The sequence below is a fragment of the Zeugodacus cucurbitae genome, chromosome 2, assembly GCF_028554725.1.
Source record: "Zeugodacus cucurbitae isolate PBARC_wt_2022May chromosome 2, idZeuCucr1.2, whole genome shotgun sequence".
NCBI lineage: Eukaryota > Metazoa > Arthropoda > Insecta > Diptera > Tephritidae > Zeugodacus > Zeugodacus cucurbitae.
Window position 1 is genome coordinate 84,830,876 of NC_071667.1, and position 27,123 is coordinate 84,857,998.

A 27,123-nucleotide genomic window follows, 5' to 3' on the forward strand; every position below is an offset into this window, starting at 1 on the left:
CTAATTAAAACTCGACACACTTATAATTTATAAAATACACTTTACTCGCACGTTGATTGATCAAATTAATGAGGCGAAACTGTTGTCATGTTAAGAGATATTACGAGTGGATATAACAGCACTGCTTGCAACTGAAATTGCTGGCAGTGTATACTTCTATACCAGGAGACACTGCGAGAGAATGTTTCAACACCTACCAGAATATCTAAATTTTAAAGAAAAGTTGGTATAGGAAAGCTGCGCTCAGGGTGGTTTAAAAACAAGAAAATGGGCGTGGTCCAGGAAAGCCATATCCAGGGAACTACTCGACCAATTTCAACCAAATTTTATACATAGTATTTTCTTGAATTCCTAATATTATATCTTAAAAATGAACTAAAACAGTTGACAGCCACGCCTACTTTGGGTATAAAATAATTTTGAATTTCATCTGATTCATTCACTTTGCAACATATAAATAAAAACCCAATGAATATATCGAGACTTTGCACAAATACTGCACTGGAGCTGTGGCATCGCTCATCTAAAATCGGAAATCGAAATCGGACTATTATTTTCAAGACCCCATATATCGAAAGTGGAGACCTCAGTGCCAATGGATAACTTTTTACCGAAAATACCGGTAAGTATAGACAGATAGATACAGATATTCAATGGAAATTCAAGGGGCATATTTTTGTCTAAAAATGTCCCTCTGTGCCAACCATGGGTAAAATCGGTTCAAAACTTTCCCTTAGCTTCCATATACCAAATATTAGAGTTTTCAAACATCCGGTAGGCTTTATATCTCATATCTCGAAGCAAGTTAAATCAAATCTGGTAATACCTGGAAGGTACCTAGGTCTCTAACTAGTATTATGAATTATCTTAGCTGCTACTGGCTTACACCAAATAAACGGATGCCTAAAATTGAGCATATTTTTTCTACTAAAAAATAATCTTCTATAAGAAGGAAAATTTTTATTTTTACCTTAAACATTCCGATAAAAAATTCCATTTTATCAAATTAAAACACTAATTTTTTCGCAGTTTAACACAGACAGTTTTCTCTTTATTTAATTTATTTTGAATTACTTCACCCGCAAGCGATTTACAATCACCGCGCCATTCCACTTGTAGCAACAGCTGTCAGCTATACTCATGCTACACATACTCATACTCATAGTACTTGACGCTAATACTCAAATTTTTATGCTATCGAAATATATAAAAATAAAGTAATTATTCAAGTAGATAGTAGCACTGAAAGCGCAGATAATGCGAGTATTACATACATACGACACATATACATACACAAATGGAAGCAGCTTATGGCTTAAACACTTAGATAATGCGTTACTAAGGAGATTTGCACGTAATTAGAAAAAGATAAATAAATAGTAAATGCACTTAATAATATTTATTTTAGTAAAATGTCTACATAATTCCCTATTTAGGCAAAAATAATTTCATTTTAATGTAATTGTAATTATGTGGACCGCAGCAGCGCATGACTGCATATATGAATACATATACTATATATATATATCTGTGTGTGTGTGTGTGTTTAAGCAGTTGGTCAATTTAATTTTCTGCTCTGCTGTCTTGCTGCTTTTTGTGGTTGTTGCTATTATTTAATGTTGTATACTATGTTCCATCGTACTGGTTTGTACATAATTATTTTCGGTATTATTTGCAGACAGCAATCATATTATATTAACTTACATTAATTTTTGCCCTTTACTACCAACATGATAATTTCATATTTTAATTTTATTTTAATCACATTTACAAATATTTACAGCCGCTGGCATTCAATAATTTCCATTTGTGAAATATTTTTAAATAACGTTTGAGTGGTTTTAATCGAGGCAAAACAGTGGCGGGTAGGAAAATGCTTGTAGTTGAATAATGAGGGACATAGAAGTGAGTGTTGGTTCCAAGGGATGCTAGAAAAACCAGAGGCACTGTAGACCGAAATCGTTTATAATTTAAGAAAGAATTCCAAAAATAGTAAATACGTGGTGTGTTCAAAAAATAACAGGATTTTTTCAAATTGCTCGAAAATCCAATTATCAAAAAAAAAAATTATGTTGATTTACATGATTTTGAAGAACGATCAAATTTTGAGCTGTATTTATTGCTTACTTTGTCTGTGGCAGCCACTAAAGTTAGGCGTATTTCTAAGAGCTTGGTGATTTTCCGATTTAGTCAAAGCTCACACTTCGTTGCTTCTGTGTGAATTCTTGGTCAAAAACAACACTCTAAAAATGACACAGCCTCCATATTCGATAGGCATAGCTCCGCGTGATTTTTTTCTCTATTTCCAAAAATAAAGAGAACCTGAAAGGATTCTCGTTATATAAGCATACAAGAACACTGAAAGAGCTAAAGGATATGCCACAAATCGAGTTTGAGAAATATTTCAATTATTGGAAAAAGCACTGGCTATCGAATAGGGACTCTTTGGAAGCTGACAAAATTAATGTAGACGAATAAATATTTTTTCAAAAACGAAAATTCCCGTTATTTTTTGAACATACCTCTTTTATATAAATATTTAAAAATAAATATTTTTCACCGATAGAGCCGGAAATTTTAATGAATAATTATTTTACTAAGGAAATCGAAATACATTTCATTTAAATTACAGCAACAAGATGAGAAGTTCTGTAGTTAACCCTATAATATTCCAACTAGTTCACGCTAAGTTAGATGTCATTTAAATGAAATACCGAAGAAGCTCTGAAAAATGGCTTACTTACATTTCATTTGATTTCATTTTAAAGCTCCACTTGGCTCTAATATACATAAGGATTGTATTGAATGCTTACACATTATGCTTTTATGGATTTAAATAGTATATATATATATGTATGTATATCTGTGATATAAGTATATTTACAATATTTTCAACAACCAAATCTTCATCTCATGCAATTACTACTGAACAAATCAATTTGTGTTAGCATAGAGAGTATTTCATTTACTTCACAAACCTTAACAGTAATTTAGTCGTATGCAAGTAAGTTAGCTACTAGTTAGTTGAATGTTGCGTATACGCCCAGCACGACTACAAAGTCATCGCTTTAATATTATTATATTTAATACTCTCCGGCATGCATACAGCTTATACAACACATTTTCTTACACACTTTTATGAATTTTGCACTATCTTAAGATTAGTTTGCCTTTAGTTAACTACTCGTATTTTGTGGTAATTTTATTGACTTCCTTTATTGTGCATGCTTCTTTCTATGTATGTGTGGGGTTGTTGTTGCAGGTATGTATCCGTGTTTGTTTGTGGGTGTGTATCATTTGTTGTAATTCATGCTTGTTCGGTGCTCAATAGTAATTGACATGTTATTGTTAGTATGGCGACGGCGGTCAGCAGACGCAAACTGCAGAGAAAATTTCCCAACGGATGTAGCCGAGCGGCGGCGCCACGCACTGTAAAGAGAGTATAAAAAGAAAAGAATAAGAAGAAAAAGTGGAAAAGAATTAATGAAATTTAGTTATAAATATCTTTCGTTGTGGCGCTTAAAAAAATGATTGCAAACGGAAGTGATGTTGCAAGGCAAAATATTTGGCTGACTGGCTCATGTGCGGCACCAAGTTGGCTGCAGAGTTTGGATGAATGTCTCGCAGCGACAACGTTAGCATTTCAAGTGCGAAGCAATCAACTGCGGATTCAACAACCAGCTGTGCAACCAACAATAACAAAACAACAGCAACAAGCATCGGCACTGGGCAATAATGCAAAGGCAATGCAATTGCTTGCTGAACGCTGTGGTCAACCATAAATAGTACACACGAAAAGGGATGTAAGGGCGTGCGTTTGAGGCGGAGCGATTGCACTTGGCACTCTGGAATGCCGCACACGTACTGCAGCGTTACTGGCAATGTCGGCGATGCGCTCGGAGGACAGCAGGCTGGCAGTGAACACCACAAATGGCGGCTACATTGAAATTCAAGTCAACGCGCGACGCAATAAGACAAAGAAGACAGAGCGCACATTGAAGAGCCGGCAGAAGAATTGCACAGATGGCAGTGGTGATGGAAGACTGCACAGCAAGCGCGTGTGTTCGTTCAATGCAATTTCGCTGAAATTGTGATGCATTAAATTGAGTTTTTCGGGCGCGAGGAGTTAATGCAATTTCCGATGCGCTCCGTAAAGGAATCGAATGAAAGGAAATCTACGAATGTGGATTGTTTAAGCGTCGCTTGCGTTTGCAAAAAGTAAGTGTCGCCAGTTTATTTTAATTCAAGGGTATTATTTCACGGCATACCAATAATTAAATTGCTAATTTCATCGAGTTTGGAAAATACAAAAGTAGGTCACTAAAAATATTTTCAAGTTGCTTTGTTAAGCCGCTTTTAATTTTGCAAGTCAACACCTTGTCAATCAGTCTCTTCTCAAAAGCTACAGAACCAAAAAACCGCCAAACAAACCAAATGCTTTATTTCAGACACAATTTGAATTTTATAAATTTATATAGTGCTGTGTATTTGAAATTGCATAAACTGCAACATGTTTTAATTGTTATCGTGTCTATTCGAGTAAATATATTTTTTCTGACGCTTTCAACTCACCTAAGAGCATTGCCTCTCGATTGTCAATAATGCCACGGCGTCGCTGCAGCACACTCTCCTTGTCACCGCTCCACAACACCGGCGATATGCTGGCCAAGCATTTGACGCGCATCTCGCCGTCCTGGAAGTGACGTCCATCAACTGTCAACTCAAGGCCGAGCATTGACGTTATGAGGCCATGTTTGTGCACGGTGTCATTGTAGGCTATCAGATAGCCATCGTCAACCACCTGAAAATACACACAAGCAAACACACAAACCTCTAAGTATATATGTACACATGCATAATTCATATCTAAGTACGAGCGTATGCATGTAGTGGTTGCTGAGCACACATAGCCTGGCACATAGCGCCACGCAATAGTGAACCAAACGGTAAATAAAAAACGCTTGCCAATGTGAGGTTTTAAACCGAGTGAAAATCGCTGCGCGACTATGAAGCACACACTGAATGGATGAGCCGCCAAGTGGTTGTGGGTTGCAATGACGCAGCACGTGGGATTTTTATTTTTAATTAAACGCTGCTGACCGACTAATGGTCATGCAAAACCCGAACATCGTCCGGTGTGTGTGTGAGTGTGTGTGGTTGTAGTGAGGTCCGTTGCAAAACAGTATTTAAAAATGTGTCACGGCTCATCGGGTGAAAGTGTTGGCACCTCTGACAGCTGACGCCAGTGATTGGCAATTGCGCGGGGTGGGTGTGGGGTTGAGTTTCTATTGCTATTTTGGTAGCGTGTAGGGGTTAAACAAATTAATATGCAGCTGCTACATGGAACTAAATGTGTTTTAGTGTTGTATAGGTAATAAATTTGTTAATACATAAATGGAATGAATTCTACATTATTTGTGATTTATAAATTTTCAAAATTCTAACAGTTGGTGTGCCAAATAATTAAGAACGCTGCAAATGTGAGGACTGGATTTTTATTCTGTAAATTTCGATTTTTATGGTTCTTGATGATAAATGAAATATTGTGAATATAATATTTTCAATTGTATCATTTGCATTTGAAAACAAAACCAGTATCATCAACACGAACAATGTCAGCCTAGAAATCCAGCGCAGAATAACTCTTGCCAACAGGTGCTATTTTGGACTGAGTAGGCAATTGAAAAGTAAAGTCCTCTCTCGGCGAACCAAAATCAAACTCTACAAGTCGCTTATCATTCCCGTCCTGCTTTATGGTGCAGAAGCTTGGAAGATGTCAACATCAGATGAGACGACACTAGGAGTTTTCGAGAGGAAAATTTTGCGCAAGATTTATGGTCCTCAGAACATTGGCAACGGCGAATACCGCAGACGATGGATCTCAACTCCATAATAAAGACTCAACAATACAATACATATATACACCAGAGTTCCAATTTTCTCTTTATATTGCTCTTCATCAAAGCCAAGCTCAGTCTCGCTTGTCAACTAAAAAAAAAATCGTTTTGCTTTATGAGCGTTGTTAACAAAACCAAAGCTTTTTTATGTTATAACTGTACGTCAGTGCAGCATTGACATTGACATAACCGCAGGCCAAAGCGGCGTGTCGCAACAACTCACATGGCCAACGAGCAATCAACCTACCATGTATATATGTATATAGGCAGTTGCATGTAACTGTCAAATGTTGTAGTCACAATGGACCGTTTTATTATTTAGCCTATTCTTACTTTTTCTGATATGTATACTTTTAGGTTTAGTCAATGTGTTTGTACTACGCGAGCTTCGGCAGGAGGAAGCTGTGCTTCTGAAAAATATTTGTTGGTTTAAGCTACATATGTTGAAGAGTAAACTGAAATAAATATTCCATTAAATTGTGTTTTCAAGCTCAGAAGTTATATATAGTATATCCCCAGAGATCAGATCAAATCAAAATATTTTTCGAAAAAGGATTAAGAAGACTTAAATAAAATAAAAATCTGAAAGTCTCAAAGTTACATTTCCGAACACTTTTGAACTGCAGCTCTCTTGAATCGCCATAATTTAATTGAACAAAGTAACATATCCTCGTGACCCCCATGCTAAATTTACAAAATCATTGAACTTATTCATAGAATTCCGGCAAACTTAAACTTTAAATCTTAAGCGCTCATCAACTGTCGAATGAACTCATGGCGCACCTCGAAAATTTTGTCAAACATCTGTCAACCTCGTCATATCATTATATCTATATATTATACAGGAATGCTGTTTATGCTATTTCTTGCATATTCTTAAGCATATTTTTTCTCAATTTCTCAACAAGAGAGCCGCACACTTCACCTCTCCCCGCACGATAATTCTTGCACTGTCATCAGCAACTGGAAATTGGCTCGGAGCGCACATGGTGCACACGCCCGTCTACCGGCAATGACGCAGAGACAATTTTCTTTCATAAATATTTAAACAGTAAAGTACCGCAATGGGTTTTCACCAATTTTCCAGACATTTTAGCAACACAGCAGCACAGCTGCAAGATGGTGATGCCAGTCTGCGCCGTGCGACCCGGTTCTCAGCGGGAGACCACCGGCAACGTCAAACCAAGCAACGCGGTGATAATCTGCTTGACTAACTCACTCGCTCTCGTTGTTTGGTTTCTGGTCTGTTTGTCTACACGGTGTGTTGTTATTTTCTTTTTCTTAATTTTTCTTATTGTTACAATTTAGTGCTCCATTTGCAGAATTTATTTGCATTCATGCCAACTACACGGCAACTACTAGCTGCAAGCCTTTCTCGCAACATCGTTTTCAAACATTACCACCAACATATGTACCGTTATGTTTGAAACAAATTAAGCACTACATCGCTGAAGACTTTCTTAGAGAATTAGTAGCTTGGAAATAAATCGAGTCCATAAAATGCCAACACATGAGGTTCTGCGCTACAAACCTCAATCTCCTTCGTTAGCCAGGCGTCGGCTTCTCAAGCGCTGAAGCTCTGGCAAGCAACAAATGCGGCTGCAGCTTTAATGTGAAATGCAAGATGCACGAAGCAAGAAGCACTCAACGAAATGAAAATCTGCGCCCATTCACCGTTACTCTGCTATCACTGTGTTTACACCATTCGCTTTGCCAGGTGCATGTGTGTGTGTGTGTTGCAATGAAAAGGCGATGCGGAAGTATTCATTCCCGAGTTGAATGCGATTTTCAGTGCAAATAAAATCTTAGCGAATCGCACTGTGTAAACATTGTGAAATGCAACGCTGACAGTCAAACTGTTGAGTGTTATGGTGTTTGCGGCATGCCACCGTTACTGAAAGCCATTGTGCCACATCAAATGTAATCTCAACGCAGCTGCAGGTGCCATGTATTTATATCTCTGGGTTTGCTCTCAACCAGTTATTTCAGAGAACTGTTGGACTTCAACTATTGTGTAGACATTTTGTAATCTGAACTCGAGCAGAAATTTCTGATTTAAATACTCGGAAATACCGGTGAGTGGTTTAAATTGCGTGGTAGCATTCATATTTGGTAGGTGAAAGTTGACGCCTTTCAGGTGTATCACCATTGAAATTTTTGCTGACATTTAAGAATATTTTGGTTTCTGGATATCTTTGAAACAATAAATTACAATTTTATTCCGCATTGAAGACTTTTTTCTGTGTATTTCACCATTTTCTTCTTTATCTTAAGATATTAATGCCTGAATGTGCTCAATAAAAGAAAAAAAATGTATAAAGCTAAATAGGTCACCAGATAAAGTATGCTAGCCAAACTTGAAGGGGTCCCATATTTATGGCAAAATTTTTTTAATAAAGTATTTCTAAATAATAACCTGAAATATTTACTATATAAGTGAACAATGTTCCGAAATAGAGTAAATTGAAAACCCGCCGATTTTATTAGGACGAAAACATTATTACCTTGGCTCGGTTATAATTATGAGTACCTAGTTATCAACCCCTAACTCTCAATTTAGAAAAATATGAACCAATTAAATAATTGTGCAATTATTATACTCTCGCAACAAAAGTTGCTAAAGAGATTATTATAGTTTTGTTCGCTAAACGGTTGGTTGTAAATCCTAAAACTAAACGAGTTAGATATAAGGTTATATATACCAAAGTGATCAAGGTGACGAGTAAAGTTCAAATCCGGATGTCCGTCTATCCATCCGTTCGTTCGTCCGTGCAAGCTGTAACTTGAGTAAAAATTGAGACATTTTGATGAAACTTGGAAGGCGTATTTCTTGGCAACTCAAAATGGCAATAAACGAAACAATATAGACAGCTATAACTAAGCCATAAATTAAAATATTGAAGAGGAGAGAAGAGAATTTGTTATGAGGGATCGTACTATGAAGGGACATATGTGGATGTAATTTTTTTGGGGAAGTGGGTGTGCATATTACAACAACCGCCCCCCCTTATTAAGTTTTTTATACATATCTCGTAAACTACTAAAGCTATATCAGTCGTTTTTTTTAGGTACTACCTTATACAGTCCAAAAATGGAGGAAATCGGATTATAACCACGCTCACCTCCCATACAAAAGTTATGTTGAAAACTACTAAAAATGCTTTAATTCAGTAAGGGAAACCACCAGAAACCTTAAATTTCATTTTAAAGACGGTACAAAAGAGCTGCACTCAAATTGGTATACATCTTTTGAAATGGGCGTGGCTCCGCCCACTTATGGATTAAAAACCATATCTCCGAAACTACTCGACTAATTCCTATGACATTCTGTTCATAATATCTTCCTAGCTTCCCAATTATATGTTGTGAAAATAGGCCAAATTGGTTCACAACCACGCCTACTTCCCATATACCAGAACATTGAAGTCGATCTGAATAGTTCACTTTACAATATATAAAGTAAGCACTAGTAAAGATATCGGAACAGAACTACTGCAATTATATAGTGGCATCGGCCTTCTAAAAATCGTCGAAATCGGTCCATAAGTTTTTAAGATCTTTATATCTAATATGAGAACCACAGTGCTTCTAACAAATTTTTTACCGAAAATATAGGTAAGTCTCTCAGACATTTTGATATTAGGGTTTCCAACTTTCAATGGACTTGTGATTGTGACCAAATTTCGTACATTTTTCATCCGTAACATCAGTAATTCGAAAAAATGTTTTGCATTTAATTTCGTTAAAATTGATCGAGTAGTTCCTGAGATATGTTTTTCTAACAGTCTTGCAGGAAATATATGTTCCTAATTTCATTAAGATATCTCAATTTTTACTAAAATTATCGGATAGACAGAATTATACTGATCACTTTGGTATATACATATAACTCTATATCTAACTCGTTTATTTTTAGGTGTTACTAGCGACCGTTAGGTGAGTATAAAAATTTGTAAAAGTACTAAATGTTAATTTGGCAACCCACAAAGTAATCAAAGAAGTTAAATCTCCCACATACATTTCTGGGTCACGATAGTCCTGTAATAAAGCACAAATACCAGTATAACTGAATATTTATTGCTCATTTTCATAATTTATTGGGTGCGTTTTCAGCTGAGCTCTGCGCTTCCTTACCTAGCATAATTTGAATTTTTTAATAAAAACCAAATGTATGCAGTTGAGAGTTGAGAGGGGTTTTCTGGGAATTGTATGCATACGTGCTTCAACACACGTCTAAGTGGAGTATATATTTATATTACGGGTGTCCATCACATGCGAGCGCAGAAACTACCAATTTGTACTGTTTCACCATTTTATATTTCAATTTCTATTTCTTTTTCGTTTCGTTTCGTTTCGTTTTTTGTGAGTCATGCAAATAGTTAAATGATGGTTTTGCGCTGAATGGCTGCATGCTTATCTGCATGAATGCCTACCGACTTGTGACTCAAGCGCCAATACACACAGAAGTGAAGGGAGCAGTGCGAATGAAGAACGAATGAGAAATAAGCAAATACATTGACTTCCATTTCGGGTTAGTAAATTTAGTTTTCAGACATGCAAATGGGCGGCTATCAGCGGGAATTCAAATGCGAAATCGTAGCACTCCATATTGGCAGTAGTTGTGTATACTCGTATTCAGGGCATGCACTGCATGCCAAAATGGGTTAGAATTTAAATATGCCATATACACATACACATGTCTGTGTGTGCGTGTGTGTGTGAGTGGTTGTAAATGGTTTCTGAGGCGTAAGCACACACGAGCGACACGAGTAAACAAAACAAATAGGAGAGCGTGCCTAATCGTACTCATTGATTTTTTGCCAACATTTAATGCCAATACACATGTGTCTGTGTGTGTGTGTGTTGGGGATATTCGCGTGGGACCCATTTAGACTATAGACTGTAGACTAGCCACTGCGGTGAGCAACCCATGCCCCAATCATATCAGGCATGCAGTGGTGCTATTGCTCTGTGAATGGTGGCACTAAATGGTATTTTTGGAAATTCATAAGCGTATAGATTTACACAAGCTATATAACCGATTCTTTTATTGAATCACATTTTACACGCTTACATGCATATATATCGACATTTGTTCCCAAGTATGTATGTGTTGCATATATAAATTTGGCAAAATTTCATGCATTTTCAGCATTCAGGTTGAATGTGGCAACAGCCACTGCAACTGCTATAATACACAAGTGTGCCTTCGTGCATGTATTTCTCAGCAGACATTGCCTCCTGTGACACCGAGGGCGAAATGCCAACCAGCACACATACAACGGCTTTATGCCGCAGGTGTTGCATGAATGCGTTCATAACCATGTTGTTTTGTATGCCACAAATGTAAATCGACACCAACATCACCACTAATGTCTGCTGGCTAAGTGCAACCCAGCAATTCGCTTCATTACAACCCTTCGCCACAATGTTACGCATACGACCTGTTGTACCATGCCACATGGCACTCGCATGTATGTACATACGAACTGCTTGCGCTGCATTTGACCTCACTGCTGTTGCCGTTGTTGTTGTGTTGTACAAACAGACACCGCCACTAAATACCCATTTAGATTGTAAGCAAGCGCTCAGCTGCCTCTTGGCTTGGTGCACAAAGTCAATGGCTAAGAAACGGCAAGGCAAATGTAAATTTAACTACAAGCAGAGACTTGAAGGAAGGTGGCACCGACTTGTGAAGGTGCACAAATGTTGGCGGTGATTTGCATAGAAATTGCTTTTCCTGCTTGAGAGAAGGGTGTGCTGCAAAAAGGATAATTGAATGAACATCTTGCCACTGATCGCTGCTGAGCTGCCATACACAACCGAGCATATGTGCACATGCGGCAGCGGCAATTTGTAGACAAATATTCATAGAGACGAGCGACGACGAATGCAAAAAAAAAAAAAACTGGAAACAAGTGTCGTTTAGCTAAGCACGCCTAGGCTTCTAAATACTCAAAGGATTAGATCAAATACAAAACTGTATATTTATTAAGCTTTATTACGGCATCTTGTGTATTTTTTTTCAAATGCCTGCCAAGTTTGATTCACCTCAATACGGATGTTACATACATATATATTATTCCAAATTAAAGACTGAGCCTTATCATTTACTTTAATATTAATATAAAGGTTAGGAAAAAATGTCATAGGGTAGTCAGACAAGACCAGTGTCTATCAAGTTATATCCAAAGATTTCATGCGAAAATCACATATGAAAGATGTTTGGATTCATATTATATTTATGCTTTCGCAACAAAGTTGCTAAAGAGATTATTGTAGTTTTGTTCACTTAACGGTTGTTTGTGTCACCAAGAAATAAAAGAGTTAGATGTATATAAATGATCAGGATGACGAGTGGAGTTGAAATCCGGATGTCTGTCCGTCCGTCTGTCCGTGCAAGCGATAACTTGAGTGTTCAGATATCTTAATGAAACTTGGGACACATGTTCCTTGAACCGTGGGAGGGTTGCTTTCGAAAATGGGCAAAATCGGACCATTGCCCCGCCTATAAAATGGCGTCAAAATCCATATCTCAGGAACTACTCGACAGATTTCAATGAAATTCGGTATACAATATTTTCTGGACACCCTGATAACACGGACAAAAATGGGCGAAATCGGTTTAGAACCACGACTTCTTTCCTTATAACTCAATTTTGAATTCCATCTGAATCCTTCACTTTATAATGTATACGTAAGGAACCAATGAAGATAGCGGAATAAAACTTTACACAAATACTGTATATGATCTGTGGCATCACTTGTGAAAAAATTATCGAAACCGGACTATAACTTTTCAAAGCCCCAGATATCGAACTCAGCGCCTAAGGGTAAATTTTAACCGAAAATATGGATAAATCTCTCTGATAATTTAATGTAATTCAGAGGAAATCGTTTTCTTCTAATAGTGTGTCTCTTTTCAAAAAATTATTAAAATCGGGTCATAACATCTCCTAGCTGCCATATACCTAATTATAGATTTTTCAATAATACGGTGGGCTTTACTCCTCATATATGTATTGGTTAATATGTGATATATCTTAGCAAGATTAAGTGAGCTTATAGTCTTTATAGTCAAGGTGCACTATATACCTTGCTGGTAAAAATGAATGAAATCGGTTCAGGAATTATCTCAGCACTCATATTCAATATGTATATATCGATTTTCGTTATTCTATTAAACTTTATGCCAAATTAATGGGTAAATTTGTGTTTTATGTAAATAAAATTTCTTCAATAAATTGCTAGAGTATGTTTGGTTACATCCGAACTTAGCCCTTCTAAAATGCAATTAATTCGTAGCAAATGTTTTAATTAAAGATTTCTTTTCTATGCTTTTTTGTTTTTTTCGAATTTCATAATATTTCATATTTCAACATGTTTTTAATAACATTTGCGGCTAACCATACTAATTAAAACATGTTGAAGAGAAAAATAAATAATGAAACCAAATAATTTTGAAGAAGAAGAATTGTAACGACTATTAATAAAATACAAATATTGGAGTAAATAATTTAATTAAGGTGAAATAAACAAGAAATGCAAATGCTTAAATTCTTAGTAAAAGCTTACAAGGATGAAGGAATCAAGGCGTTGTAAAGCCTGGCTCCATACATATATGATATCAAACGGAGTCCAGCGCACATACATACATCCATTGGGTAATAAGTAATGGAAAGCCATGCAAGACAATATGCATGGAATTTATGTTTGTCTGTCTGATTTGTGGTAATTGCATGCTCATGCAGGTGTGTGTGTGTGTGTGTGTGTGTGTGTGTGTGTGTGTGTGTGTGTGTGTGTGTGTGTTAGCCTGTAACTGACAAGTTATTACTCAACAAAATTGCATTTGATTACAAATGTTTGCATAAATTCTTGGTGAATGCACCAGCAAATCTTTTAATAACTTCAAGCAACGACTTAAGCGCCTGAATATGCTAGTTTTGTATGCATATGTCTGCCTGTCTGCCTGTCTGTCTGTCCACATATATGTCTACACTTTTCATATTAAATCGTATTTGTAGTGAATTCAACAACTGACTAAATAATTTCAACATTACCGTTATTTTGCATTTGCACTGATGAAGTGACAATTTAATTAAAAAGCACAACGGTGCAATATTTGCACATTCGATTATTCGATTCGAAAAACCGTAATGAAAGTGCTGCACACGAAGGGAATTACCGTTATGCTGTCTGTTAGCTGTTGATTGTTGTCTATTGTCTACAGGCGGTCCGTTGGAGGAGAACGAGACACGACGCCAATAAACCTTAGTCAGCCTTTTTGACAGCAGTCTGGAACTTAAACTTATATTCATACATATACATGTATGTATATATGCATAATTGTTGTATTTGTGCTGTGTGGATATGTGTCAAATACAAATGTTTCTAAAGCTACCACAATAAGTTTCAAGTCCTGCTGTTAATGTCAGTGCATTTGTCGGCGAAGACACTAATTTAGGTGATAATAATAAAATATTAGCAAATAAATAAATATTTGCTCTAATAAGTAACTTTAATAATAAGACAACTGAGGTTTAAGTGATGCAAAAGAAATAAAGGGTGTTTCCTTAGAAATATGGTTTTCAATGAGGCAATACTTTTTTTTGGAGTTGGTCTTTTTGACAGCTGTCACTTGATTAATACTCTATTTGATTTGGCATGTCAAAATGAACAGAGATTTACTCCGGAACGATGTTTATTGCTGATATACGGCTGCAATTGCAGCAAAAAGTGGTCTAGAAAGATAGGACCTCACGGCTTAAATTTTATTCGACCCAGCCACGGCTGTCACTTTCCCGAAATCCCTTTTTAAAAAATAATATCAAATCCTTATCTTTATAATAAAGCTAATTCTTTGCTATAACATTAAATTAAATCGTTTTTTTTCCTCTTAAAGCACACATATCTAAAAAAAAACCCTTTATTAATAATTATTGCGATCAAATAACCCCAATCAAACCTTTTTTAAGTAAATACGAGCTCGTATCTTAAATTGCAAAACAATAGAATTCTAAACCCATTTGAATACTCCGTTGATTACTGCAGGCTGCCTACGCGTCTTCCACTAGGAGTAAAACATGATAAGGACGTTTTAATTATAACCTTACTATTTTTATTTTTCCCTCCCAAGACTGCCAAGCTCAACCAAATCCTTCTTAAATTGCATGAAATGCGTAGAGCATCCTCAACATTTTAGTGAATTTTACTGAAGTGGGTGCCAGCACACGAATGCAAATTGAATAAAGAGCACTCTGCCGAACATTTAAGCGGCCATTTTGCATTTGGCATTCGCTGCCTGTGCCATGGCATGACACGGCATCACTATTTTAATGACATCACGTTCATCATGTAAATGAATAAATTTAATTAGTCAACTGCGGCACACAACCGCTCACACACGTGTGTCACATGACACAGCCTCCTTCACATGTCAGCTTCCTCAGCTGCCTTTGAACCGAAATTTAATGGAATTTGGAAAAATTAAATTGTCTTAACTGCCAGTGGCAATTGGCGATGCAAACGGCACCAACAGACCCCACTAAAAACACTGTCGAAGCACTGGAAATGAGCGCAACCAACAACCGGCGACCACCAACAACGGAAGTGACTGTTATTTATGCAGATACTTGACAGCAAAGTCTCACAGTACTGTTCGAGATAAAGACGAAATTTATCGCATTAGCAGACATTGTCGCATACTTTGCGATGTCGATGTGAACCAATAAACGCACAGCAGCCAAATTAATCACAGCGCTGGGAGTAATCATATGTGGTGGTAAGAACAGGAGCAAATTAGTAACATCTTAGACACTCTGGGATTTCCTAGACTCTCTCTTTCTGAGTGATAGTGTCGTAGATAGAATTTAAAAATATATATCCTATCTTTAAAGCGCCTACATTAGCTTCTTAAAAATAAACAAACTTGTATTCTAGTAAAAGCGTTTAGACCATACAACCGTCATGTAACTCCGCATTCCGCTAATGAGACACTGCAACTCATCGACCAAACACTGACATTAGTGTTCCTAATACCATTACTCGGCCTAAATATCTTATACATAGACACCAGTAAATATGTATGCCGGGTATAACGTAGATGGCACATGTACTTATTTTATGTCTAAGATAAACGATCAAATGTCTCTGCTCTGCTCCTCATCCATTCATCCATGCATGCGGCTGCCATTCACCTTCTAGGTGATTTGTAATGAATCTAATGCAGGAATTTAGACAAAGCCACATGAGCCAACACATGCCAGCGGGCCAGATTGTTGTGCAGCAGCGAACTCTATTTACAGTGTGTATTGTGTTGCTGCAAGCCGCTGCATGTTAAATGCGTGTTGCATACAAATGACGCTCATTAATTTCCAGCGGTAATGGCATGCCGGTCTCTACTTCATGTATGTGTATATTTATTTGTGTGGTTATAATAAGATGTCTGACGCTGTTGCTTAAGTTACAACAAATACAAATACATATGACATACTTAAGTTATACATTATTGCTGAAGATTTGCAAGACATCAGTCTAGTTTGTTTACCATCAGGAAATTTGCATTTCAAAAGTAAAGGACATTTTGTTATTATAAGAAATAAATTAGTCTTTCCAAGTGGCATTCATTTGAGATTTGTTGTTTGTTTATGTTTCTAGCCTCCTTATTGAGGTCATCAAAACAAAGCTTTGTGCACTTGAGTTAGATAAATGTTTGCCGAAAGCATAGCTTTAGCTATCACTTAACAACGTCTAGAAATTTGCATTTGTTAATTACCCTCAGAAAGCGCTTTTTAACATAAGAAAGTGTTAAAGTAATCTAGTATTCTAGTAATTTCAGATTAAAAGGTGATCCACTCAAAGCTATATATTTGTTAAAGTAACTGTGAAATCAGCTTTCAACAATATAAAATGTTTCCCCTTCAGCCGTTAAAATCAGAAACCGTCTTCGCGTCAAAAAAGTACATGTGAAAGTAACAAAAAAAATTAGCTAGTTGAACTCGTTACAAGAGAGGTCTGCAACTCTCTCATTAAGAGGCTATACCAGTGTAACCTATGAAAAATTAGGCGATTTTCGCGATTTTTTTTAAGAAGTACATAATAAGGTACATTTTCAGCTATATTTAATTTTTTTTTTACAAAAATATGGAAAAATAACGGAGTTATATGCTATCTTCTGAGGTGCCAAAAAATCGTTCCCCAAAAAAAACAAAAAAATTCAAAAAGAATATTGGAAAATATCAAAATTGACAAAATGGCGTAGTACTGAAAAAAAAATTTTTTTTTTTAGGTAAAAAAATGGCATTTTTTTAAATGCCCAATTGACAATTTTCAACCAATCAAAAAGAAGTCAATCGGTCAATATATCGTTGAGTTATGATGTCAGCAATTTGGAGAAATATCGTCTCGAGAAAAACGCGTTTTAAGTTTCGACTATAGCTGCTTATACCAGCGAGAGATCGTTCTTTAGAACGCTACCATTCAAAAACTATTCAAGATACGATCTTACCGCTTTCACAGGATATTTTTGAAAATATAAACTATCGAATAAACAAGCAATAAAAAAAACGATTTTTTGAAAATGCCCCTTAAACTAGTGAAAAAGTTCTCTAAACCCGGTATTCTGATACAGATTTTGTTAATGAATGTGTTGCTCATCTAATTAATCAGCTGGTACAGTTTGTTCGATTCGCTACTCTACAAAGTTTGACGAATCGAAGACAGCAATATAATACCAATATAATGTAGAATACTATATATTTTCTTATTTATTTTTTGGGTCGGATAATCTAATATTTTTTCGAGAAAAAAGGTTCCAAGAACTTTTAACGATTATATCCTAACTTAATCTCCTCTACCACCTTATAGGATTAAAAAAATAGCAATACACGCGATTTGATTTGTTTATTATGTTCTAAAATAACTAATTCAATAATATTTTAAATTTTCTCATTATTTGATAAAAACTAGAAAAACGAGATAAGGGAAAATTTAGAAAAATATTAGCAATTACTTGTAAGGTAATTATAATGAACGGCCAATCCGCAACTCACGACCAAATTGCGCAATTGAATTTAACAATGTAAATGATGGTTGATGGTTGAATACAATAGAATTACTTGTGAGCGAACAAGAGAAGTTGGTACGGGTACTACATAGTACATGTTAAATGCGAAAGTAAGGAAGCAATGCGCCATAAATTGGCTGAAGGAGGAGAGCATGGTAAAGTGGAACAACGGAGAAAATACAAGCAATCGGAGTGCAAACGCAATGAAGTATGAAACAAATGAATGAACAACAATTGAACAAAGGAAAAGTGAGCACATTAATAGGCAAAGTACAGATAAAGGCAAAACAAAGAGCAAAAAAACTGTGAAAAAACGCAACATGAGAATGAAGGAAACAACGAGAACTATTACAAAGCACACAAGTCTAATGTAAAAAGTGAACGGTGGCAGCGGTGCAGTGGTGCAGCCACCTGTCGCAATTTAAGTGGAACAATTGTAAAAATTGTTTTGTTTGGCTTGAAAGTTTGATTGGCCGCCATAAAGTAGACACCGAGGCCGTCGCCACATCAATTGCAAATTGAAAATTGAAAAGTGAATAGTGAAAAGTAAAAAACACAAGGGTACAAAAACAAAAAGGGGAAGGTAAAATAATAATAAAAAAGAGTAGACAATCAATGAGCTTCCGCAGGATTATAAGTAACGAGAGAACTTTTTAAAACACAGCCAACAGCTGAAAGGAAATTGTTTTATGCGCGCTCTCGCAGCGCAAACAGCTGTCTTCGAGTGCTTCACTGTACGGGTATACTACGTGAACAAGTTGAGCAATGGCTTAAGCTTAAGGCAGACAAAGGTAGAACAAGTAAGTTGATTTCCTGGTGAAATCAGTCATGGCGATGAAATTATTGCGATGATAAGACTATGTCGGTAAACGGTGCAAGGATGAGTTCATAAACTCAACTTGATGATGACTTTTTTGTTTAATTTATACATTTTTGCAAATATATATTGTAAGAAATTGAAAGTCGCTATTGGCCATGTACTGCGAACCATAAACTAAAAAACCGAATTTAAAACTCAAAATTGGTTATGTGTACAGAAAATCATTAAATATATGGTATACAAGATGGACTAATTGAAAATGGACTAATTTGCAAAGAAAATAGGCGAGAGAGCTGTTATTTCACCGTTCACTTACCGGTTGATCATTGATTAACCATTGCAGTCGTGATGCCGGATGTGACTTTCCCGAAGTGCAGTTCAAAGCTAAGGTGTCACCAATTTGATACTGATTATGTTGGCCTCGAATATGTGGACCGTCGCGTGGCAAAACTGTAATGAAAATGTAAAATTGATTTGAAATATTTTATAAATTCTTGATCTGGGTATTAAATAAATTAAATTAAGTTATCTTTACTTAACTTAACTTAGCTTAACATAACTTAACTTAATTTAACTTAACTGTACTTGCCTTTACTTTGCTTAAATGCACTAGTAAAGAACCATTTTCAACAGAATTATTTTAAAGTTTCTTATCTTAACTTCACTTAACATAACTTAACTTAATTCAATCATACTTAAATACAATTAACTTAACTTTGCTTTAGTGAACTTAACATAACTTACGACAGCTTATTTTAATACCGTTATACAAACATTGCTCAACTAACTTAACTCAACTTAACTTAACATAACTTCACATTGCTTACGTGAACTTGACATAACTTAGAATAACTTTTTTGAATACTCTTATTTAAGCATTGCTTAACTTAACTTAACTTAACTGCACGTAACATAACTTTACTTAAGTGAACTTAACATAACTTAGAATAACTTATTTACAAGGAAGTTTCCTATTTTCTCACTGCACAACTTAACTTTAAAGCTGCAATACGTGTTTATGGTAAGTATGCAAATTACAACTAAAAACACTTCAATACAAATTAGTTTCAATGCCGTTGTCGCAAGTTGGCACGCTAAGTCAACATTTTCTGCATAATTTGAGGCATGTATATCTCGACTATGTTTCTCCCCCGCGAAGCCATAGAATACTATATACAAATTTACATGTCTTTCTACTGAACTCAATCTTATTTAACGCAAATATAATATATTCACTAAGTCGCTATGTAAATTAAATATTCTACAGACACGAGTCGAAATCATTTCCATACAATGTAAAGAATTACAAGATTTAAAATCAATGCTTGCAGGTGTCACAGCAACTTAGCGCGCAACACCCGCCCTTCGGTTATTTGGTTCAAATCGTATTTCGCACGCACGACACTTTTCTTTCACAGTACATAAATTTGATGCTTTGGCAACAAAAAAAAAAAAAAACTTCGAAGCAACAAATTGAAAATCACATCACGTCCTCGGCGCTTATATGTATGAGTGAATACAGTGTTGGGCAAAAACATATAATGCATTTTTTACAGCATCTAGATGTTGAGTATTGGCTAAGAAACAAGACATCCTTCTTAGTCATTGAAAAATGAATTCCTCTTTCAGTTAATTATAATCATTTTCATAATATTTTCATAAAATAAAAAATGTTGAAAAGTCATGAATAACATATTTATCCCCAATTGTATGGCCACCACTGTACTTGTATGAACTAGCATTCACAGGTACCATCAAGCAAGCTCGTGAATGACTGATTCTCCGTGCCTGCGGAATGTGCCACTGCAGTTGTGTGAAGAGGTGGTCCACATTCAGATGCATACATATACGTATGTATGTATATAAATAACGGTTTCTATATAATATGTCACGTGATAAAAGTCACACAAGTGTTTAGCATTGACGACGACAATTCACGGGCTCATTCATAAATTGTGCTTGTTCGCACAACTGGCGTGCTGGAGTGCACGTGCAACGAATAAACTCTGAAATGCGCGACAAGGCGCCGATATTCGATTGTGCTCCGGTGGCGTATGATAAACGTTTTGATCCTCGCACCTGTCGGCATATGCTTGTATATAAACACATATGAAGTATGCGATATACTAGAAGGCGGATTTTTGGTGATTGAAGTTGTCTGTGAATCATATAAGTGTTGTTTGTGGAGTATGCAAATCTGGAACCGCATAACAACCTATTATTTTAATACAGAATTATTGTTAATAGTGGTATATATTGTTAGTAGTATGGCAATCTACTTTATTTCGTTATACTTGAATTCCATATACAAAATTTGAGAATTCCATATTTGCACTTCATAAATTCTCTTTAAAATTACATGCAAAATCTGAGGAAAATCTGTATAAACCTCCTTTAATTTTGAGTATTGCCAAAGTAATTGATATTAATCCATTAAGTCAACACTTGAAGCTCTTAAGCGTCATATATACTTGGCAATAAATACTTCAGCATCAAGAAACGTGCGAAAATTGAAAACTATGTTACCAACTAAATAATAAATATACATAAATGTACATATATGAGTCCTAACCTCGCTCTCCTTGCTGACTAAATACTTCAGCGCTCTTCCTAACAAATTCCTACTAATCCCCAGCAAACGTGCCAAGTAATTAATTTGACACACATCGAAACTCATTCCTTTCAGGCATTAATTATTAATTAACATTAAGATCACAGCTTTTACTCGCATAATGAAATTATAGACAATATTATGACAGCAGCCAAATAGGTGGTAAGTGTAATTTAAGCAGGAATTATTTACAGTTTCCCAAAAGATTTTATTAGTTTTAGTAAATACAAATATGTGTTTAGTAGTTCAATGATGCTGGGGCCTGCATGTGAACAGAATTCATTTGGCCTAAATTTTGTGATAATAATATTTTCAGGTATTTAATATGACAAAATTGTGAAATATAATATTAATGCTCGCAAGCGCAGGAATTCAATGAATTTGTGATAAATTAAGAAAGTCTGTTTGCTTCTTGAGGACTATTCCAGCCATCGTTCAGTCTCATAAAGAATTCAGTAGCGGTCCGTATTCTCAACAAAAATAAATGTATTTATTTATTCTGACCACAGGATCCCAAAGAAAGAAATCAAGAGTAAAACCTATTGTTAAATATTATTCGCTGTTTCATTCAAGTTTTAATCCGCCATGTTTCCCACTTACCGCCAATATTTTGTCGGACTTGCTGTACTTGAAATAAAAACAGTAATTCAACTAATACTTGAATGGACATAAAAATGCAGCTCTACAAAAAAAACAGACACACACCGACTTAATGCTTTTTAATACGCCAAACCTGTGGCATTTTCACACCCACTTCGCACACCAACTGTTGAGTGCGCAAAAAACCAAAAAAAAAAAAAACGGAAAAAATCGCGTCGGATAAAATCTGATAATATTGACTTTTGAAGCACTCGCATATCTGTAAAGTGCACTCTTACATTAACCGCAAATCCTTGCGTGATAACACCGCAGCCGCATGCCGCACAGCGCACGCCGCACTGCACTGCCGGGGAGCACTTGTCGACCCATCACCTCGCATGCGCTGCAGCTTCCGGAGCTTAACAGGGTATTGTTGCTGACCGTTAATGGGTCGCGCGGTTGCCGCCGCCGTTCATCAGCGTGTGTGAAAAGTCACTTGAAATCGCAAACAAACAACAAAAATCCATGCGCTGCCAAATAAATGAAGTGAATGCGCGAATATTAATGCGCGAAAGAGCAAAAAGTTAAGCCGAATGCAAATTAAGTGACCGCACTAGAGAGCGCATTTCCACGAATGTATGTATGTACGAGTACATTAAAGTTCGCAAAAAGTAGAACAGTTTATAAATATACTGTACAGCTGCAGAGTTGCTTAAGTTGTGTGAGTTGAGTGGTCCAGTTGTATATCACAATCGGAACAATTTCGCAGAATCTTGCTGTCAATCAGTCACTCTCTCCATTTGTCTAAGTATTGGATTTATTACTAGCTAAAACTGAGTTATGTGTTATATTAGCTGAAATGATAGATACAGATGCTTGTAGTTTTAACCCAATTGAACTCATAGCAATTCGCTGCTGATGCATCATCATTATGATGGTTGGCTAAGGCATGACCATAAATTGGGAGATTTATAAAACTATTTTCATTAGTTTAGAATATATGACCCAACAAACTTTCTTTAAAATCATAATTTAGTTGAAAAAGTTTCTTTTATAACAATTTCTAGCACAAGTTTAAGTAAAAGATGGTTTAGGTGTGTCTTGATAGTGCTCCTTCACCGTAAGAGTGGTCTGGTGGAAACATATTCTGACTTCAATATATTGGTGAAGACAAAAAACTGTGTAGTTTAATAGAAGTGGTGTGTTTTGACGATCATTTAATTTCTAAAAAATAAAGGTAGGGTTAAGTTCGGGTGTAACCGATCACTTCATAACATAACTCACAATTCGGCCTCTATATTCGACACAAAGTCCACTAGAGTAACGAAAATAATTATATATAGTATATGGCGACAGGGTAATTATTCAACCGATTTCACTTACTTTCATCAAGACTACTAATAGATCTCACTTATTAACCAATATGTACGGTACAAGGCTCGTCGTATGCTTGAGAAACCAACTATGAGATATATGGGAGCTAGGGGAAATAATAACCCATTTTTAACCATTTTTGGCAGAGAGGCACATTATTATAACAAATGATTCCCTCTGAATTTCTATAAAATATCTGAGAGATTTTCAGAAATTTTCTTGAAAAGTTATAGTCCGATTTCGAGAATTTTTAGATGAGAGGTGAAGTGAACGAATCAGATGGAATTCAAAATTGTGTTATATAAGAAAGAGGCGTGGTTGTTAACCGATATCGACCATTTTCCATTGTTAAGATCTTGCTGCGAGTTGTTGTATCAGCATATATCAGATCCATTAGTTGGCACAACCAAAACACAACCCTTTACAACAACACAACCGAGTATGAAAACATCGCATTTATGGCGAATTCTAAATTTTGGTCGAAAAGCAAACTTTCCATTTATATACTTATACATATCTACAAGCCATTATGTACTAGTATACAGATATGTACAGGCATTCATATATATGTATGGGGAGCCATGCTGGTAGCAGCAGCTGCATAAATTTTAAAGTGAACTTTGGCGCAATCAACCAAATGTACTGTTGCACAGATTGCCCCGGCATCTTTGCTTGCACCGAGTCTTGCTTGCTTTGCTTTTATTCCTCCATTTTGCATTTTTGTATTTGTCTTGCAAATTGTTTGGCATATTTCTTCTTTGTTCTTGGCTGAAAAATCTCCTAAAATCGCATCGATACTCTCGGTTAGTTGAACTAAATTGTTGTTACTTGAAGTGAATAAACAAATGTACAACAGGCGCATACACACACACTCAAACACACACATACACACGCATATCGACAGACATGCCAGAGACTAATAAATATGCAGGAGTGGGAATTTTGTTGAAATGTGCAGGAACCTGCAGCTCTGCTCAGCTTCAATCTGTGCAAAAATATGCACTCAAACCTTTTGATATTCACACACACACACACACCCACTCACGCACACACTTGCGAGAGCATTCATTTAAATATACGCTTACAGCTCTGTTGGCTGTTGGATTTGTGCTTTGTGTGACCCGCATATGCATGCAAATGCGTGCGGTGGGTCCGTTCTGTTCTGCTTTGCTGTTGCTTTTGTTTCGTAGTTATTTAAGTGTGGTAATAACAAGAAATATTTGAAATTCACTTTCTGCATTTCTCGAATAATAAATCTGGAAATTAATTTTAGAAATTCTGAGAGAATGATTGCATTTCTGTGCAAATTCATTTGAAAGGCGTCCCCATTGACTTGATTGGCCGGTGCTGTGAAAATACATACATTTTGATGAATAAGATTGCCACCGATTGAGCGACTTTTAGCAGAAAATGATTTAAATACACATTGCACTTAACTAATGGGGCAATTCACATCCATTAAATGCAATTTATTGTATAAAGAGGATTGCTTGGTTATTGAAACTGGAGTTGACTTTCATTTGTTTATCGAACTTTTTATGAGGTGTGTTGAAGAAATAACGGGAATTTTCTTTTTTTGAAAAACATATTTAAGCTCATAAAACAAATCTAAGCGGATTTTGGAATATTGAGAGTTTTAGAATTACGGTTATTTTTGAACACAACTCGTACATCATACATTGGTCGGAAATAAGTTTTCAAAAATGATAAAAGCTTGAGCTCTTATCATAATTGGTGTAAGACATTGTTAATACGTGAAAAAGGTGCAAAACATTCAAGAAATGGAAATGCCTGTCATATTACGAAACCCTGCTAAGCTGAGATTTAAAATTGGTTTCAATTACAATAGCAAGATTATGTGTGAAGATTTATTTAGACTAGAACCACTTCAGGTTCTCTTCTTTCATCAAACGACTCTTCTTTTCTATCAAAGAAATTCCATTACCTTCGGTTACACTACTTAACAGTTAAACTATCTGAATTCAAATTATGGAATATTCCAGAAATCGCTATGGTATTATACATTTAATTCCAACACTTCGCCTTACGCCATAATATAAATCATTGCAATGACAATTTTGCTAAATGCTACTTACATACAATGTCCATGCGGCCCTCACCCTGAACCGAGGAAAAGTTGGGCGCCTCAGCTGAGATCTCGCAACGGTACAAGCCGGATGAGTTGAGTGTCAAGCCGCGCAAAAAGACACGCCAACTGTCTGAGTGCTCCTCCTGCGAATAATAAAGAAATATGCATATTAATAAAAATGCTTAAATTGCAGAGAGAACAGAGCGCCTCCAAGCACCAGCGAATGTGGCATGCGCACACACACACATTTCGAATTTTGCAATTTCCTTTGCCATTAGAGAGTTTCGCGCAAATTTCGCCTGTACTTACACTAACACGTATGCCATCAAAGCGATAACTCGTCTTCTGCGGGCGCGCCTTCGGCACAAAGCGATAGAACTCCTCGTTATCCTTGTACCATTTTATGGCGTACAACGCCTCGCCGTCCTCGTCCTCATCGTCCTCCGCCACGTCATCATCCTCCTCCTCTTCGTCGTCCTCCTCCTCGTCATCGTCAATGCCGTTGGCGAATTTGTAGCGCGTCGATGAGCCCTCCGCCGTCGCACCGCGTGCCCCGCTAGTGAAGGTACTGGCGCCAACATGCGCGGCGCTGCTGCTGCTGCTACTGCTGACGCCGCTATTACTGAAGCCCGGTATGCCCAACGCTTGACTGAAGGCAGCGCCGCGATAAACGCTGTGCCCGTAGGGAGAGCGTTGCGTCTGATATGGGTAGTGCTGTTGCTCGTCCTCTTCCTTTTGTTGTTGTTGTTGTTGTTGCTGCTGATAATAACTGCCAGCGCCATTCATGTCGCTGCTGCCACTGCTAGTGCTACTGCTGCTGCTGTAACTTTGTGATGGCTGATATGAATAAGATGGGTAATGTTGCTGTTGTTGTTGTTGCTGCTGCTGGTGCTCTTGCTGTTGTTGATGCATTTGCAGTCGCTCCGTTTGGTAGGAATATTGACGTTTGTGTCGCCTAAATTTCGGCCTCGTGGCCACAAAATGATGTGCATCGAAAAAATGCATGTTGCCGCCATAACGGTTGCGTGTGTTGGTGCGTGTGCGCGTTCGTGCATAGCTGCGATGTCGATTACCAGCGCCACTGACTATAACTTCACTTCCGCTATTGCTGCCGACCCCACCGTAATATGGCGGCCCGCCAGTGCGATTCAACTCATATTGGCATTCGAGCATCGCGGACTCGCCGCGAAATTTAAAGGCTGGTATTGAGACTTTCACCAGACGCAGGCCGGCTAAACCTGAAAGAGTAAGCGAAAACAAAACCATTTGTGTTATCAAGTAATTAAATGTGTCTGTAGACTTCTTAGGGAGGAGGAGAGTGTTTCTCATAAAAGTCATTAAGCTCTCGTTTTAAACTTGTGACTTCCTCCGTCAGTCGTTTAATAGTAATGCGTGATGTAAAGTTGTTGCTTTAACTGTTATAATTTTCGTAATTACTCATATGCCTATCCAACAGACATGTCCTAAGCTGAAATATCGGTATTTAAAGCTGAAGCTCGGAAGACGCCTATTTTTAATGGAACTTTCATACTCGTGCATTACGTATAAAAAGTAAATTAATATGTCAAAAAATCTGGCAACAACCACGCCTACTTTTCATTGAATGTCATTTGTAATCCTCTTAACTTATTTGACCTTAGATACTTTAAGCAACAAAGAGAGTACTGAAATAGATTGACGTTGAGTGTC

General features: G+C 36.6%; 1 protein-coding gene across 2 annotated transcripts in view; it reads right to left on the bottom strand.

Moving 5' to 3' along the window:
* Window positions 1–1,328: 1,328 nt before the first annotated feature.
* Window positions 1,329–27,123, bottom strand: part of LOC105218218 (uncharacterized) — a 48,315-nt gene continuing 22,520 nt past the window's right edge. For both annotated transcript variants that reach the window (XM_054235995.1, XM_011193656.3), the window contains 5 exons: window positions 25,744–26,672; window positions 25,442–25,577; window positions 19,098–19,231; window positions 4,573–4,801; window positions 1,329–3,429 (listed from right to left, as the gene is read on the bottom strand). In XM_054235995.1, coding sequence (XP_054091970.1) covers window positions 3,308–3,429; window positions 4,573–4,801; window positions 19,098–19,231; window positions 25,442–25,577; window positions 25,744–26,672 — 1,550 coding nt within the window. In that variant the 3' untranslated portion in view covers window positions 1,329–3,307. The remainder of the gene's footprint in view (window positions 3,430–4,572; window positions 4,802–19,097; window positions 19,232–25,441; window positions 25,578–25,743; window positions 26,673–27,123) is intronic.